This window comes from Drosophila simulans, chromosome 2L, assembly GCF_016746395.2.
Source record: "Drosophila simulans strain w501 chromosome 2L, Prin_Dsim_3.1, whole genome shotgun sequence".
NCBI lineage: Eukaryota > Metazoa > Arthropoda > Insecta > Diptera > Drosophilidae > Drosophila > Drosophila simulans.
The window spans coordinates 3,892,453-3,905,486 of record NC_052520.2 but is presented as its reverse complement, the minus strand read 5'-3'; the positions used below and the strand labels follow the sequence as shown (position 1 = coordinate 3,905,486).

Genomic DNA, 13,034 nt, shown 5'->3' with positions numbered 1-13,034 from the left:
TATTCCGTTTAATTGAATGAAACGAACTGATATGAAATGATATGATTTCTAGTACATTTAGTGTTCTTTTTCCACGTCGAAATACGCTGATAAAAAATAAAATGAGCCGCAACGAAGGCGAAAAGATGGCTGCGATGAGTAGTCCAAAAATGTAATAAACAAATTTAACGCAATTAGACAACTTGAATTCTCGAATTCTCTCCTCGAGTAATCCCATTAAAGAGGTCGCCTCTTAGTCTTTAATCCTATTAGGCCGGAAAACTTAACCCAACCCCGAAAGAACTTCTGCGCTTTATTTTGTACCCCTGCCCACCTGAGCTTCTCGGCAAAAGAGGCGTTGAACAATAAAGAAAAGAACTCTATTCACACCTAAATGGAAGCTACAAGTTTGAAACCGAGTAGATGGGTAAGCGGCACTGAGCAAATTAGTTGAACTAAAGGAAAGAAATACAATAAATTGTAAAGTGAATATTTTAGGGGTATGCAAGTACATATTTATGTTTAAAAACATAGGTTCAAAATGTGAGTACGAATCTGTAAACTATTTAGTATTTTTGCTAGTTTCTGTATAGATTCGCATTTTCTCTGAGTGTTGCCCTCAGGAATGCATTTTAATTGTGGGGGTTGCGACCGGTCGCGGGCTTTTGTTGCTCCTTCTTTGCACACCCTTTTGGCAAGCGTCAACTTAATTACTATTTCTCTGCCCCCCCTTCGCACACTTGCAAACCGCCACACACTCATCCACACACACACATACTCATCGTCGTTGGTGTGCGGCTGCAACCGAAGCAGGACCACTTGAGGCGACACCACCAACATGCAACATCAGCGGCGGCGGCAGCAGCAGCAGCGGCATTAACCCAATGCAGCAGCAACATTCAGCACGCGCCAATCTAACGAACCAACCCACCATCGCCACTGCCAGCTCCACCAACAACTACAACAACAACAACCACTTGAACAACACCAACACCCCCCACACCACCAACAACACCAACAACTGCACCACCCTGAAACGCGGCCACTTGGGAAATAGGGAGAGAGAGCGGGAAAGATGCCAGGTAACCGCAGCCACGGCGGCAACAACAACGGCACTGGCAACCACCATAACAACAACATCTCGCAATGCCAAGGCAGCAACAACAACAACAACACTAGCCATTACAGGTAACTCCAGCTATGGGCGACAAATTGAAAAGGCGAAACAGGAGCAACTATCGCACCATACGAGCAAATAAATAAAAACGAAACCGTCGTCTGCACAAAATGCACTTTAAAAAATCAGTATAGAAGAGCACCTCACACAATATTGTAGCTGATGTTTTGTTACTAACTGTTGTTGTTTTAAATGTTTATAAAGAGTTTCTCTTGGTGTACAACTTTTTCTAGAAATGCACTAAACTATACTATAAGTTCTGACAGTGGAAGTTTGTTGGAAAGGGAGGTATTGGTAAAATTATATTTAACTGGAAAATGTAAGCTGAAGAAATTTAAACAAAGAACCGGTTAATAATATTATTAAAGTTATATAATATTAAGAGAAAAACATAAATATGCCTACCTTTCCCCCACGTGTCCAATCGGTAGGCACTACATTATTTTAACAGCCAACAAAATAATAAAAAAATTTCAGATACAGATACATATACCGGAAATTCCGTCAACAAATTTCCATGATCAAAATTCACACATTTCGTTGGCATTTTATTTAAACTTCTTTGCAAAAATGCATTCAGTGTTGCCGTTGATGTATCGTAGAAGGAGTTCCCATCTGAAGGCCCTCCAATGGACGATCCAGTCGAGCCAGAACTTCTTCAAGATGAGCTTCAAGGCGCCATCGATAAAACTGCCTAAGGCTGCCGCCATTAAGGAATTGGCCAATAAGCCAACGCAACCCCAGTCCCAGCCCTCGCAATCGCAGTCTTCGGCAACACAACCAACTAAACCGCCTCAGCCAGCGGAAATCAAGAAGAATCCTTTGACGATGGGCGCCATAAGCCCCGCACCACCCACTCCCATTAGCCCAAAACCCTCAGTTCAACCGAAAATCCCAGATCAGCGGGCCAAGTGGATGGCCAAGGTCTCACCGGAATCGCAGAGAAAAGCCAAATTGGCAGCTGCAGGAGGTTCTCCGCCTTCCGGTCCTCCAAAGAACCAGTTCAGCCAAGCAAATAATCCCAGTTTCGCGATGCCCGGTCAAAGTTCGCCTGCAAACTTTGGTGCTGCACCTAAAGCTCAAGCCTCTTGGCAGCAAAAGGTGGAAAAATCTGCGGAAAATGAAGATTCCGCGGCATTCAAGGGTGCCTCTTCTGAGTCTCAACGAAAGAACTGGATGAACCGGATGCAGGGATCGCAACAAAGGAAACAGAATCAGTGGCTGAAAGAGATGCAGGCCAAACAGCAGGCTGGCAAGGAAATTCAAGCTCAGAAGATGCAGAAAATTGAGTCTCAAAAGACCACGACGAGTCCAGCTGCACCACTTAATGAAGCGTCTTCATCTACTCCACAACAGGCAGAAAAGCCCGAAGAAAAGAGTCCGGAACATTTGGCATACTTAGATGCGATTAGGCAATTGAATAGCTATCAGGTTTTGGAGCCCACTTCTGGCAGAGCCACCACCAAGAGCAGTAGAAAGGAGCAGGATCCGGTTATCGAGCAAACGTTGGAGTGTCTGGAAAAGTCGGGACTTACGAAAAAGGATCTAAAGGCCATACCCGTGATACAAGTAGCGGGTTCCAAAGGTCGGGGCTCAACGTGTGCCATAGTGGAGAGTGTCCTTCGGTGTCATGGGGTGAAAACTGGCGTTCTCTCCTCGCCCCATCTGTTTCTAACCAGCGAAAGGATAAGGATCGACGGTGAACCCCTAAGCGATGTTCAGTTTACGGAGCTCTTTTGGAAAATCAACACTGATCTAGCGAATATGCAACCCACACCTTCCTATAACAAAATCATGACGGTCATGGCCTTCCACGCTTTCCATCAAGCCGGCGTTGAGGTGGCCATTGTAGAGGTGGGAAATGCAGGCGCCAGTGATGCCACCAACATAGCCTCGCATGCCCAGACCATAGGAATAACGACCTTGGGATGGGAGCAGAGCTCGAATTTGGGAAATTCTTTAAGGGATATAGCCTGGGCCAAGGCGTCCATCATGAAGCCGGAGGCCAATATCTATACGAATGTCACCCAAACCGAATGCTGTGAGGTCTTGGCCCAAAAGGCCAAACAAATTGGCGTCGAACTCCGCCGAGTGCCAACATTTAACGACTATATCGAGGGTGATATGAACAACAAGCTGTTGATGAATAAGGCAAACTACTCTATGAGATTGAATGGATCCCTGGCCGTACAATTGGCCTACGATTTCTTGAAGCGACACAAGCCCGAATATGTGGTGGGATTGGAACATAATTCTACTCTGTTAACACCGGGAGCAAGTCGCGGAATCGAGATCTTTGAACAGCCCGGACACTTTGACTTCATGCGACACGACATGTTTAACGTCTATCTGGATAGCGCCGATACCTTTGAGTCGATGATGGCCTGCCGGGATTGGTTTTACACCAGAACACGCGCGAATCGACAGCCAAAAATCCTGCTGTTTAACAAGGTCAACGAGTTCAATGCCAAGGATCTTCTGACTATCATAAGCAGTAATTTGCGCTTCGAAGAGGCCTGCTTTGTGCCCAGTCCCAACTACTTCGAGGGCGAAATCCTGGCCGAGGAGGATGGAAAGGCCATGGTGTGGCACGGCATGGAGGAGCTGCAAAGGGCCAAGAGGAATGCCGGAAATTGGAGAGCTCTCTGCGAGGAGAACGGCAAAAGGGACAACTCGCAGCTTTCCATATCCATCAATGCCTTCTTCGAGTACCTGACTAACAAGTACGGCAAACAGAAGTACGGAATGAAGAACGAACTGGATGTCCTCGTCACCGGCTCCCGGCAATTGGTGGCCGCCACCATATCGTGTCTACGGAAAATGAAGTCATCGAATCCTTGGCAATGAAAATATAGGCTTAGAGAATTTTCCTACGTTTTATTCGCCTTAAATTTCGTCGTGGTTTAAGTTTACTTGTCTTTTTTTTTTTTGTATATAAATACAATTGTCACGTATGTAAAATGTTTTTTGATGCAGTTTTACTAAGAATTTTAATTGACGCACCCCAAAAACATTTGCATTAACTGACAATCTTTATAATTAAGAACTAATATGTTCTGAATTGTCAGAAGAAGTTGAAACTTTTTTATTTGGCATTATATTAGCTCGTGTATGATTAAGCCTGGCTGAAACTAATTTAGCATTACACTTTGCTATTCAAACCGTGTTATAATAATCCTTTGGACAGCTGTCTGATGAGAATGACCGGGCATTATTGCCATATATATAGATGTGTTTATGTTAGTGCGTGTTTTTCCAATTAGCCACTGTGACTCTCAAGTTTTCCCACTTACCGCAAAGCACCAGAAGCACTTTGCACCCACTTTCGACACCTTTTTTTGGTACATCTGCACAACTATATTTACTAGCTGTAGCCGCCAACTAAAATGGCCCGTAATAATCCAAGGAAATGTGGTAATTTGCAGGGTCAAGCAGCAATTCGAACGAGAATAACTACAGTAACGCCAGGGATCTGTCGCAGGAGGCATTGTGGCGCCTCCAAATGGCCACCGCCCAGTCGCAGCAGATTTATGTGGAGCGACCACCGTCGGCATTCAGTGGGCTGGTCGACTACAGTGGCTATTCGCCGCACATCCCCACGGTGACCAGTTCGCTCAGCCAGCAGAGTTTCAGTCCCACGCAGCAACTAGCGCCCCACGAAATGCTGCAGGCCGCCCAGCGTTACGGAACTTTGAGGAAATCCGGAAAACAACCGCCTCTCCCCCCGCAGCGAAAGGATATGCAGCAGCAGGCGAAGCCACCTCAGCAAATGGGTGAGTTTATTATTATTTATTGGAAGTCAAAATGGGCTAGCGGCAGTAATAAGCAAATAGCAGTATAACATGTATCTAGGACACGTGTTGCATTTTATAATAGGAGATGGCATTGCTTTTGAGCAGAGAATATGAGATTTATGCGAGATGGGGTTCCCAAAATCTCGTACCCAAAACTAGATTATTGCCGCACAAGCTGCTCGACGAGCAACAATAAAATCTCATTGGGAAAATAATCCATCCACAAATCCAATCCGGACACAAATCCAATGCCTGAAAATCCGAAATCGGTTGAGGCGACTAAGAAATCAGTTTGATTGATTATGCACTTAAGTGTTGGGAAATGTTTGGCCAAGAGTTTTGCTGATGCTTCGAGCTGAAGCTGTTCGGATAAACAAAATAGAGTTTTCACAATGGAAGGCAGGGACAGCACACACACACACACACACGAACATTTACCCCTCTTCAAACACAGTGCAGCATGCTTTCACCGAACCCATCTAAATTTCTGTACAGCATTTGCATTTGTACATCTTTTTATGCAGCAGCAGCCAGAGAAGAAGGATACACCAGCTCACACAGATAAATGCACATAAAATACATGGTTCGCCCCTCCTTGCGAAAACGCCTGGAAAGTGCTCCGCCTTCTATCAAGAACAACAAATCGCTTGCAGCGACAACTATCGCCGCTTCTTTTTTGAAAAAATGATGTTGGAAAATGTTTGAGGGGGTGGGTTAAAAATACTGAAAATATACCAAGAACAAACTGCGATGAAGGCGAAGAAAAGGGACTTACTGGGGAGAAACAGGGAGTGCTATTTAAAATGTAAAATGCTGAGCTGAAAATATTTCACAAAATCAAAATCAAACAACGCTGCTAGCTGTAAGCGAAGTGAAATAAATAACAACAGAAGCTGGCGTACACTGAGAGAAAAACACAGGACTGGTGGGAGTAACAGAGCGACTCAAAACAGCAGTTTCATGGCATTAAAAGCAATAATCTATTGAAACATTTAGCTTTTAGTTTGCAATTGAATTTAAAATGTAATTTTTTTAAAAATTTCCATGTATCCTAATCAAAATCGACCCCTAATAGAATATTTCCCAGCACGATGCCGACGAACCAGAAACCGATTGATTTTCACCATTGTCGGCCGCAATGCCACATGGAATGCATAAAAAGGATTGCGATTGCAATTGCGAGTGCTCTAGATGGTCTATGCATTTACGCTCAGCAATGGCTGCGGTTTTTAGTACGTTCTCTCTTGCACACACATACACACAAACACACCAATGTACACACGGCGTATGCGTGACTTTTGTGTTGTTATGCATAAGATATCCGCTCCGCATACGCCCCGTATGCCAGCGCATATTCCGCATACGTCGTGGGATCTAGTAAATGCTGCTTCAATTAGACAGACAGACAAAGGCTGAAAGAGAGAAGGGGAGAGACTGCGATTGCGGTCCACTCCACAGGATGGACCAAAACAATTGTTTTTCAACCTCTGATAGAGGAAAACGTGAGGGGAAAACTTCCTGGCCAGCATTCATATTTAGCCGCATACATTATGAACTGCTTCTAATCGGCTTAGAAGAGAGAAGCAGCTGCAGTTTACTGCCGCACAGCAGCCAGCGGAGAAGCAAAAACATTTCAATTAAAACAAAAGCCATGGCCGAAGACTCGACTTCCCCCACTCTCGGCCAGATCCCCTTTTTGCCGCATTTTTGGCCACAAAGCAACAAAAGCAGGGCCGAAAAAAACGAAAATATGCCAACTCAAGATGGGCGAAAAGAAAAAGTGGCTAGGATGAACAGCTGCGGTCCAAACGAAGCCACAAATACCCTTAATGATCATTGATAAAGAAACTTTTCAGCCTTTACAGCATTTTGGTTGAGCACAATACAAGTAAAATGTATCTTAATTCGGCTAGTCATTTCTGGCATTGAGGTCGCTTTTCTAACTTTACGTTTTTAAGATAACTATTAACTATTTTAAATTTATTTCTAAATTTACGGTCAAAATAGATTGCTTTCCTCTTACTATAATTAAGATATTTAAGAGCAAGGATTAAGTGCAAAATTGCTGATGTACTATATTTCTATTAAGCAGGGTCTAGCAAATGTGAAATCAAAAGTAAATACCCCTTGTGTGCCCTACAAACGCAACCAAAATCGGTGCAGTTGGGGCCCAAAAAGGGTTGTCGCAGTGTCAGCAACGGATTTCAGATGAAGACGAGCTCGGGAGCCCGACAGTTGCTTCACTTTTCTTTTGTCCCTGCACCTTTTTTGTTGGCCAGGACTCAAGTTGAATTGCAAGTGGAGCTGGAGTGCCAGTTTAAAGCAATAAAAGCTCTGGTTCCTGCAGACTTTTGTTAACCCGCTCGCCATCCTTCCGACCACTCTATAATGCCTTCTCGTTTCTGACTTTGATGAGCGTGCAGCTGGAAACAACAAAAGAATCAAACAAAACAGCGAAAAAGCCAAGTATTTCGCTGTTGTTTCTATGCCCGAAATTGCGCTGCAAAGTATGCAATGCTTTCGAGCTGGCGAGTTTTCTCGATTTGCACAATCCAATTGGCGATTTGCGGGATCTACTAGAAGCCCATATACAGATAGAAAAAAATAAGATTAAGAAGAAAACGGTATCGGTGATATCACAAGAAAAGTTAAATAATAACACGTAGTGAGCATATTCACAAATTTGTCGTTATATTCCAATGCACCTTGTTATTTATACTTGATATTATATATTATAACATTATAATATCTTCTTTCTGTGTAGTTGAAAGTGCGGAAACCATGAGACTCCGTTCCAAACAATACAAATGACGCAGAGCGTTACGCAATGCCAAACATTTTTATTTCAAGTGCTTTACTCTATTCGCCATATCGAGTTGCAGTACAGTGCGTTTGATTCAATTCAGGTTGTTTTCGGGTTGGCTTTTAGCGTGAATTTCAATTAGTGCTGTTCCTGATATCATTTTCTCTTAGTTAAGGTGTTGATATCCGGTTCGAAATTCCGTGAATTTCAGTTGGCGTTTGAGTGATTGAATTTCTACGGAGCTGAAGTTGATTCGATTGGATTGCTAAATGAAAGAGCACAACATTTAGCAACAAATGCCCAGCGTCAATTAACCGTATTAGTAACTCAACTTTGGGGAACATAAAAAATAAATACCATTTAAGCTGAAATTTATTTATTTAGTACCGAAAAATCAATAGTCTCTTTTCCCTTTCGAAAATTCATTCAACACGAGCACATTTTCGAGCAAATTAATTACATGAATATTGAAAAATCCGGTCAGACAAATCAGAGCGGGGAAAATCATAAATTTTGGGTTATCCATTAAATTTGTTGGTTGCTCGCTCGGTCGGTTTGTTATTCCTGTTGATTAGATTTAGCTTTTTGTTTTCGGTTTCTATTTGCATTCCCTGTGCGTATCTTTATTTGTATGATTTTGTGGCTTTCGGAAATACAAAACGAAATGCAAAAATTAACAATTGGAAGCATATTAACCGCATCAATTTCCGTACGGCGACGGTGGCAAAAACCAGCGACTGCACAGATCATTAAAAATACATTCACACAGATACTACCACGCACACACCTTCCACATTATTTATTACGCCACGGGGCGAAAGCCACAACTTTCGACAAATTTTTTGGCAAAACATTTTACGTAATAAATTTATTTTAATTACAACGCCAAAAGTGTGGCGTCGCAAGGGGCGCAAGGGCGGTTGTTGTTTGCTCTGTGTGGTTGGTAATGAATGCGCTTCAATTAAATGAAATATTCATAGGCATAAATACAAGAGCAGTCCAAAAGCATTCGGGTCTGGTTGGGAAAGGGAGTCAAGGAAAGTTCAGGTAGCACCACGGACTACAGCATCCCACCAACTGAACGCATCTTATAGCCGGCAAACATGCTTTATGGGCCAACAAAAGCCATTGGACTATCATCATGGTGGTCCTGCAGATGGGCAGGAGGAGTACGGAGAACACAGTTTCTGGGCGGTAATGGGGTCAACATTAACCGACTTTATAGTGGGCGGACTCGCAATTCAATTACAACGATCGCAGAATACCCTAGCTGCTATAAGTCAACCTGTATTCAATTAACAAGACATAAACAAATAAAAACGCAAGACAAATGAAAATACGAGATTAAAGGTATAGATTATTAATTTGCTATAGAACGATGGCTTTATCCAATTTTATTTAAATATTTAACTGCTTACATGCGTTTTAACAAGCACGTAGCTTCACATCTTCCCTCCAAAAAGTAAGATATTAAAACAGGAAACTCATTGCCAGCCCATTGGAGCCGCTTTGCAGCTTGTTAATTATGGCCTGGCCAAAATGGTTGGCTGAAAGGCGGGCCAAACGGTGGATAGGGGTTGTTAAATCGCGAGGAAGAGCAGACATAAAAGGGGGAAAAAAAAGGGCAGGACTCACCGCGTGTAATGCATCTTTTCAAACAATTTACCAATTTGCCGTGTGACCAACTGGCCTGGCTCATAAAATGTTTATTAGGTAATCAAACATAACAACAAGCGGTCAAACATAAAGCTCAAACGACTGTGTCACATTCTGTGAAAGGAAACCGTGAAGCGTTAATTGAGTTTTGTGGGGGCTGAAGCGAGACACACTGAAAGCCGGGAAAATCTGTGCGGAAAATGCATTGCGGCTTTTGCGATCAGATACATTTTCGCTCCGCGCAACGCCACGCATTCAGAATGCATCAGAAACGCATTCGAAAGTATTTTATTGTGTGCGAGACGCGCCAACGAGATTTTCCACAACCACTTGACTCGGAAAATTCAGAAAATGTATTTATGCAAAAGTCGCAATTGTCAGAGGCAAGTCAAAGTGCATAAAGTGTCGCCTCGAATCGGCGAAAAGGGGGAAAATGTTTTCCCAAAAGTCTCGCACCTCGGCGGATGTGAAGTGTTTTGGCATTTGAGCCGAGTTTTCGAGATGGCAACGTTCAACACGCCTCAAGTCACACATAATATGGATGGATGGGATATAAATGCATAGAATAGAATGCGGTTGAAATATGATGATACATAGAAATAAAATAAATACAACTGCATTCGGTCCATTCAGCAGCGCATTATGCTGATTGAATGCAAATCCAATTGCAGCGAATTTCTATAAATATACATATAAATAAAAATATAATGCAAGCATTCGTTTGACCCCAATCTAAAAATCCAAATGAAATAGCTGCATAAAAACTAAGCCCATCTCTCTTATTTTTTGCGCAAATTAATAGCTTAGTGGAACAGCCCCCGCTCACACACGCATTAATTAATTTAAATTGCATATTTCACCATTATTTATTAATGAGCTTAAATCGCACTAAACGCAAATCGATTTTTGCCTCTCTCGTTGCAGCGGATATAATACAGGATTTGGCAAATTAAACTAATTGCCAGTTGAGAGACAACAAGAACAAGAGAAAACAAAAAAAAAGGCAACCAAATACATTTCGACATAAGCATTTGAGTAAGTAAACATAAAAAATATATAGATAAAAACACAAGCAAATAACCATAAAATAAAATGAAATTTTTAGCTGTTTAAGTGGCGTGAAAATTGCTTGCAATGCAAAAATAACATGCAAAATAAAAAATCCTTGCCTATTTCGACCAAAAATCAAGAAAGAGTTCTGTAAATGTGAACAACCGACAGAAATACAAAAAAGAATAGTAACTACAACTCCAAGTAAGTTAAGAATTAAAAAAGAAATTCACAAACCCAAAAATTCCCAAAGGAAATTTATGTTCTTTAGCAAGGGAACAAATTCTCGTAAAAAATCAATTTCTTTCTTTCTTAATTTCAAGTGAGCATTGAAACATTTTATGTTAATAGGTGGGTACATTTGTAATAGACAGTGTTCAGTCGAAAATTGAATGCAATTTTCTGATTAAACCCAGCTTGTTTTGCTCACCGCTTATTCTATTTATTTTAAAATAATAATGCCATACATACTTTTTCAAAACTGTGGCCAAAATATTGAGGTTCGTGGCGACAAACTGCAAAACTACCGCCATAATATTCTGGTCAAATCATTGTTAAACCGACAGCCAAACACAAAAGCCACCTTTGAGGTTTCTATGCCTTTTTTTTTTAAATATGGAAATTGTTCTCGTTTAAATCAAATAAAAGAGACAAAATGTCCATTTAATTGCTTTTCCGCCCAGTCAGCCCAAAATGCAAAATAAACATGACCAATAAAAATCAAACTTCGACACAATGCGAAAAAGGGGAAAGGTTGGCAAAAGTTTTCGACTCCTCATTAGCTTTTGTCTCCATTGGGGCATTAAATTGGAACGAATATTTGTTTGCTCGGTTCGACTAATTGCGCTGCTAATTTCAATTGTTCGCATTGTCGGCAAGCAATAATAATGCAAAAATTGTAATTACAAATTAACAATTGGTCGTCTGGGTCCCTCGGTGACCTAAAATTAGATTGTGTAAATTTGCAAATTAATTTGCCATTGCACAAAGAGCTCCGTGCAATTCAGCTCGGCAAAATCAGAGCACACAATATCAATTTATTTACTGTGCAATCTGTAAATAGTAGACATGGAGTCATTAAATTGCAACTGCAAAAAACTTTAAAATTTAATACTGCCAGTCAAAAGTCCAAGTGAGTTGCATTTACATATAAATAGGCTAAAAAAAATATCTACACAGCGTCATACAAGACCGCAAAAATATGGAAATTCAAATAGAAACAGTATCTTTTAGAGAAAAAGAGAAAATCTTTAAAATAAAATCATAATAGCCGGCAAATGGAATAATCAACAGACATCAAAACGAATTCGAATTAAATTTTAAACTGCGGAAAGCTTAAAACTGATTTTGTAAACTACAACTGGCTGAAAAGTTTATTACAGATACTTTTATTTACTTTTCACCTTCATTTGTGGAAGATGATTACCGAAAAATCATCAGCCAACTATAGCAAAACTTTCACCAGACTTGCGAATGAAACAAAAATAATACAGATATTGATTCGTTTTCCTTTCTTTTTTCGCTCTAAAATTATAAAATCGAAATGGGTTGTAAAACCAATCAGTTGTACAGATTCTTTGCTTGCTTTCAATTGTTAGTAAAACCCTCGAGCACTCAGTGATATAGTAAAAAAACACAAAATATTCAATTGCACAGCAAAATATAAAAGATGGGGGAAATATCTTTAATCCAGTACTTGTTTAGCTCCGTTATGAAATATTTGAGTAATAAATCCACATAATTGATACATTTAACAAACAAAATAAAAACGTAATATGTGAACATTGAAAACGAAAAATGTATCAGTATTTTGTGTGAAGATTTGCAAGCGGAAGCACGGAATTTAGTAAAATAAAATAATTTAGTTTTTGAATGAAAGTTACATAAATTTCTCTTAGCAATAAAAACTACTTAATGGATATTTAAGATCTAAGGACATTGTAAATAGATAAACAGAGTAAACCAAAGAGTTTAGATATTTAATTTAAAATAAATGTGTTTAAAGCATAATCTGAAATATTTATTAGAATAGTGAATAATATCTGGATTTTTATGAATGGATTTGTGTGGCGTTGAGTAAGATACATCTATAAATGGTATTGCTTATTTAATTAATGATCCTATTTTTAACTATGTATAAAAAAATTAGTTTTTAAAATAGTTAAGAATTTTACTTTAGTCCCCAAACAAACTCAGACCACCCACGCATTTTTCAAATATCCACCTAGATATAAACAAAGATGTACTTGTAATCCAAAACCAAATATGATCAAAATAGCCAATAACTGTAGTCTAAGTCTGCGACTATGTTAAACTGTCAATTTTTTCAAAGTTCGTTCTATAATTTCCCCTCAAACTAAATGTAAACTATTAAATCTGCTCTCAAAAAAAAAACCGAGAGAACAGAAATGTTCACGCCAGGCGATTGAAACATTTTACTCACCTTTTTAGTGCGAAACCAAAAGTTTAAACTAATTTTAATTGTAAACCTAGACAGTAATGATATACGATATTATACAATGTAAATCAGAATATACGATAATTATAAAGTAAATAAAATGAAATTTAAAACAAG

At 40.1% G+C, this 13,034-nt stretch overlaps 2 protein-coding genes and 1 long non-coding RNA gene across 8 annotated transcripts in view; 2 read left to right on the top strand and 1 right to left on the bottom strand.

The window, feature by feature from the left end:
• Positions 1 to 13,033, top strand: part of LOC6730930 (hemicentin-2) — a 94,404-nt gene extending 81,371 nt beyond the window's left edge. For 3 of the 6 annotated variants that reach the window (XM_039298511.2, XM_039298510.2, XM_039298509.2), the window contains exons 8-10: positions 790 to 1,167; positions 4,582 to 4,929; positions 10,334 to 13,033. In XM_039298511.2, the coding sequence (XP_039154445.1) occupies positions 790 to 1,167; positions 4,582 to 4,929; positions 10,334 to 10,362 (755 nt within the window). In that variant the 3' untranslated portion in view covers positions 10,363 to 13,033. Of the gene's footprint in view, positions 1 to 789; positions 1,168 to 4,581; positions 4,930 to 10,333 lie in introns of those variants that run through there. The other 3 variants (XR_006542196.1, XM_039298512.2, XM_039298513.2) reach the window with 3 other exon arrangements.
• Positions 1 to 13,034, bottom strand: part of LOC27208366 — a 137,330-nt gene that overhangs the window by 109,951 nt on the left and 14,345 nt on the right. The gene's annotated exons all lie outside the window — the stretch shown is intronic.
• LOC6730929 (folylpolyglutamate synthase, mitochondrial) lies at positions 1,581 to 4,121 on the top strand. The gene has a single exon (XM_002078057.4). It carries the CDS (start codon positions 1,727 to 1,729, stop codon positions 4,001 to 4,003), a length of 2,277 nt encoding a protein of 758 aa, XP_002078093.1. The 5' UTR covers positions 1,581 to 1,726; the 3' UTR covers positions 4,004 to 4,121.